The sequence below is a fragment of the Geospiza fortis genome, unplaced genomic scaffold (assembly GCF_000277835.1).
Source record: "Geospiza fortis unplaced genomic scaffold, GeoFor_1.0 scaffold23, whole genome shotgun sequence".
NCBI lineage: Eukaryota > Metazoa > Chordata > Aves > Passeriformes > Thraupidae > Geospiza > Geospiza fortis.
In genome coordinates, this window is record NW_005054303.1 from 14,713,630 (window position 1) to 14,718,832 (window position 5,203).

General features: G+C 60.6%; 1 protein-coding gene across 1 annotated transcript in view; it reads left to right on the forward strand.

Annotated features, from left to right (window-relative positions):
• Positions 1–704: 704 nt before the first annotated feature.
• PYGL (glycogen phosphorylase L) overlaps positions 705–5,203 on the forward strand; it is a 12,244-nt gene continuing 7,745 nt past the window's right edge. Inside the window, exons 1-5 of the mRNA XM_031066254.1 lie at positions 705–945; positions 2,367–2,468; positions 3,770–3,848; positions 4,069–4,155; positions 4,694–4,825. Coding sequence (XP_030922114.1) covers positions 2,452–2,468; positions 3,770–3,848; positions 4,069–4,155; positions 4,694–4,825 — 315 coding nt within the window. The 5' untranslated portion in view covers positions 705–945; positions 2,367–2,451. The remainder of the gene's footprint in view (positions 946–2,366; positions 2,469–3,769; positions 3,849–4,068; positions 4,156–4,693; positions 4,826–5,203) is intronic.

Consider the following 5,203-nt stretch of genomic DNA (forward strand, 5'->3'; position numbering starts at 1 on the left):
GGAGGCGCTGGGGGGCGGTGGCCGCGCCCCGACCGCTCCGCTCCGCCCGGGGGGCTCCGGCTCTGCCCCGGCCCCTCCTCTGCACCGGCCCGGGACACCCCCTTTGCACATCCCCCCACGGGCCCCCTTTTGCGCATCCCTCTGAGACCCCCAGCATCCCCCCCTTTGCAGACCCCTCTGTGCCCCTGCGAGTTCCTCCTGTCTTTCGCACACCCCTCTGTCCGTACCCGGGGTCCCCCTCCCTTGCAACGCTCCTCTGTGACCGTCGGGGTCCCCCCTTTGCACAGCCCTCTGTGACCCAGCCAAGGGGTGGTCCCCGGGACACCCCCCGGCCACATTCCTGGAGTCTTCCCTTTGCACTTCCCTCCGTCCTTCCTCGGGGTCCCCCCTTTGCACCCCACTCCGTCCAATCCTCGGGATTCCCCCTTTGCACCCCCTCTGTCCAATCCTCGGGATTCCCCGCTTTGCACTTCCCTCCGTCCAATCCTCGGGATTCCCCCTTTGCCCCCCCTCTGTCCATCCCCGGGATTCCCCCTTTGCACTCCCCTCTGTAAATCCTCGGGGTCCCCCCTTTGCACCCCCTCTGTCCATCCCCGGGATTCCCCCTTTGCACTCCCCTCTGTAAATCCTCGGGGTCCCCCCTTTGCACCCCCTCTGTCCATCCCCGGGATTCCCCCTTTGCACTCCCCTCTGTAAATCCTCGGGTCGCGGCCGCTGTCGGACCAGGAGCGGCGGAAGCAGATCAGCATCCGCGGCATCGTGGGCGCCGAGAGCGTGGCCGAGCTCAAGCGGGGCTTCAACCGGCACCTGCACTTCACCCTGGTCAAGGACCGCAATGTGGCCACCCCACGCGATTACTACTTCGCCCTGGCCCACACCGTGCGGGACCACCTGGTGGGGCGCTGGATCCGCACGCAGCAGTACTACTACGAGAAGGATCCCAAGGTGGGAGCGGTGCGATATGGGGGGAGCCCCCCGTGCAGGGCGGGGTGCCGGGAACCCCCCACGGTGGTTGTGGCTGGGGTGGGAACCATGGGAGCCCCGTGGATGGGGACCCTCCCTCGGCGCTGGAATAGAGGGATTGGCGGGGCTCGGTTTTCCGTGGGTTTAGGGCTGTTCCGGTAACTTTTCCGAGAGGAGGGACTGGACTTTACCAAGCGAGGCCACTGTCCTTTGCTTTGCAAAACAAACAGAGCCCGGCTTGGCCGGCAGCGGGGTGCAGGGCATGGGAACGCCGCTTGTTGTCCCGCGGCGCCGGCGTGGGTGCTGTCTACCAAAACCAACTCCAAAGCCTTCCCGGGGGAATTATTGGAAAGGCTTAAAGGCACCCGAAAGCAGCCGCAAACAGGTCTCGTTTAACACAAGTGATGCCAAGCGTGAGAGATCCGGTTTGTGCAGGAGTTGCTGTGCTGCTGCTCGTCCCGCTGCCTTGCTCCGGGCTCTGCCGGGGGGGATTAAGCCCTAATCCCCCTCCTGACACCTGGATGTCCCTGTCGGCATCAATTTCCTCCCTGCCAGCACCTCGCTGGGAGCGTGCCAGCCGCGATAGCTCCGCGCTCCCCGTGTTGTGTAGGGGTGAGGAAAAGGAGGCTCTTGCCGGGTTTGGGGTTGGGATTCTCCCGTGCGGCCCAGGCGAGCCGGGCGCTGCCTGCCTGGAGTCGCTGCTCCCAGTTCTGCTGGAGTCAAACCAGTAAATACCAGTGGATTCTGCCCAGCACATCCTGCCCGTGACAGGAGCGTTGGAACGAGGCGATCTTTGTGCTCCCTCAAAAACAAAACCATTTTAGGACTCCAGGATTCTATCCCACCTCCGTTCCCCGCCCGACCCCGCGCAGCTCCTGGGGAGGGAAAGCTGTCGAGTCAGCGACTTCCCCCAGCCTAAATCCTTCCTTAAAACCTGCCGGTGCTGACGCCGGGGCTCGGCTTACACAAGGCCGGACCGGCCGCATCCTGCGCCCGCCGTGTCAGCGGCAGTGTCCCCACGGCCCCGTGTCCCCACGGCCACCGGCTGGCCCCGGCAGCTCGCTCGGTTTTCCCGTGGCTTTGCAGCCCGGAGTGACATTAGGAAACGGCTCCTCTTTAAAGTTTAACTTCGTGCTGCCACCGGTGACCATCGGGGAGCTGTCCCCACCCTGGGACAGGGCAGCGGGGCTTGTCCAGGTGGAACAGCCTGAGCAGGAGAGCAGGGGCTGCAGGGCCACCCAGGAGCCACAAGCTGGAATTCCTGGTGCAAACCACCCTGCTCTGTTGAAGCTGGGGTTTTTCCCTGTTTGTTTTTGAGATATCACACAACAGCAGCTTCTGGAGTCCAGGGGAGCCTCCTCCAGCCCTGGGCAAGGTGACCACGGGGTGCTTTTCTCTTCCAGAGGATTTATTACCTCTCCCTGGAATTCTACATGGGGCGGACGCTGCAGAACACGATGATTAACCTGGGGCTGCAGAACGCCTGTGATGAGGCTGTCTACCAGGTGAGCACCCCACAAGGGCTGAGGAGCTGCCCTGGGAGGGCAGATTCATGTTTTCCAGCTCCTGACAATGTCCATGTTTTGCTACATTGGCTGCAGACTGCTCCCTGAGCCACAGGGGATGGCTTAGGGAATAAAGGCTGCTCCAGAGCCTGCCCTTGAAAGGCCTGGAGCTGCCCAGCCTGGCTGTGTGTTCTGGGAATGCAGCAGGATTCTGGAAGGACACTGGTGGTTCTGTGGATGAGGCTGTTTAAGTCCATGATCAGTGGCAGGGGGGAATAAAACCTTGAGTTAAGCCCAGCTGGGTGCTGGCACCAGGTGGCACTGGGGTGATCAAAGGGTTTTGGGTGGCTCCTTTTGTCCCCACCATGTTGTGTTCAACATCATCAGATGTGGCCAGGGTGGTTGCACAAGAGCAGGAACAGCTTTTGTGCAAACACTACAAAGGAGAGGAAGTTATTTTTGGGGGGGTTTAAGTTTTTTATCCCCACTTGCTGCGACCAGGGGACATCAGGGCAGGGCAATGGACCAAAGGTCTCCAGCTGAGCTCCCCAAGGAGTTTTGCATAGGCAAAACCACTTCCTCCTACAGCATCCTGGGCTGGAACATTTAAATTTCCAAGGAAAAGGGGTGTAGATGCTTCTCACCCTAAAGGGTGATGCCTGCACTTGGGAGGAAGGGCACCTGGGTGCGTGTTCCAGAGGATGGAGATGCTGAGGGAAAGGAACACAGCACTTGGATCCTGTCCCCAAGGGATTGAGGTGCTGGGGGAGCAGGAGGGTGGCATCCAGGAGCCTTCCCTCAGGAATAGGGGTGCAGGAATATTCCACCTGGGGGGCTGCCTCAAGGGGTTCTGGAACAGGTAGGGAACAGGAACCTGGTGCCTGCCCCTGCAGGGCTGCAGCCATGGACAGAGGGAGCAGGCCTGGGAATAACCTCTCAGAGCCCTTGGAAGTGCCTGGAACCCCAAGGGCAGCACCCTGGTTATAGTTTGGTGCTCCAAATCCCCAGATCTTGCCCATGGCGAGGTCAAGGGTGTGAATGTCCCTTGTAAAGCCTGGTAGAGTGACCTTAAACATGGGAGATGGCCCCTGCCATGGCACAGAGACACAGCTGAGGGGGAGAGCAGCTGCTTTGGGTTCAAATCACAGTGTCCCACCTGCAGAGATGGCTCTTGTGGAATTGGGTGCCTTTCCAGCCCTCCTGAAACCCACCTGCAAGGGACTGTGTGCCACCAATGCCCCCCCTCTGTGGGGCTGGGCACCCTGCCAGTCTCCAGCCCCTCTCCTTTTTCCCATCTGCAGCTCGGGCTGGACATGGAAGAGCTGGAGGAAATCGAGGAGGATGCTGGGCTGGGCAACGGGGGTCTGGGCAGGCTGGCAGGTGAGTGACCCCCCCAGGTGGTGGGAACATCCCTGAGGGCTTTACATCCCCTGTGGGAAGTTCCTAATCCCAGGGGTTACTGCTCCAGCCTTTCCAGCACAGAGCAAGGTGCTGCTGGGTGGCTGCTGGCCCTGGCTCCTGTGGGACTGGCCCAAGTCCCTGTGGGAGAAGGCTCCATCTCCCAGGGCTCCCAGCTCACTGCTCTCCTCTCTCCTGGCAGCCTGCTTCCTGGACTCCATGGCCACACTGGGGCGGCATCCGCTATGAGTACGGCATCTTCAACCAGAAGATCCGGGATGGGTGGCAGGTATGGATGGAGATGTGTGGCCCTCGCTGTCCCCTGGCACAGCTGGAACCTCACATTCACCTCTTCCCGTTAGACTGGGGGGTACAGACACTTCCCCTCAGCTCAGAGGCTGCTGCTGCTGTGGTATTTAAAATTTCACAGATATTTTTGTGAATACATGTAACTTTAGACCAGTGCAAGCTCACAGCTCCATCCCTTGTCCCAAGGCCAAGGGTGGCCTTGCTCAGGGCCACCCCAAGAGCTGCCCCATGGCTGCCTGGAGCAGGTGAGGATGGAGCAGTTGTGTTCCTCTTGTGGAAGAGGCTGGTGTGGAAATGCAGCATTAACAGTGCACCTTGGGTTTGTCCCCATCCCCATGGAAGGCAGAGCTCAGGGTGGTGCCTCCAGGCTCACCCTGCTGTGCCAAAATCCAGGTTTAGGGTGGACACACTCAGAGCATCCTCCCCTTTGCCGTGAGCAGAGCCTTTCCCAGCCATCCTGCAGGTGGGGGGATGCCAGGGCTGGGTGGCCCTGTCACTGCTGTGTGTCCCCCTGGCAGGTGGAAGAGGCTGATGACTGGCTCAGGCATGGCAATCCCTGGGAGAAGGCCCGCCCTGAGTACATGCTGCCCGTGCACTTCTACGGCCGCGTGGAGCACTCTGCCTCTGGTGCCAAGTGGATTGACACCCAGGTAAGGGCTGGGGACAGGAGTGTTCCTTGCATGGCTTGTCCTGTCATTTGGGGGGCTCTCCCTGGCTGGCTGCACCCCAGGGATGAGTCCTGCAGAATCTCTGCCGGGAAGGTTGGGCTGGGATGGAAAAGGCAGTGGTGAGGCAAACTGGGAGGAGGTGGACATGGGGATGAGGACAGATTTGGCTGCTCCACATGTGCAGCCGAGCTCTCCATCCCTGGAAGTGTCCAAGGCCAGGTCATGGAGCTTGGAGGAATCTGGTCTAGTGGGAAGTGTCCCTGCCCATGGCAGGGGGTGGAACAAGATGGACTTTAAGGTCCCTTCCAACCCAAACCATTCTGGGATTCTACAAAATACCAAAAGCAGCTCCAGCAGGAA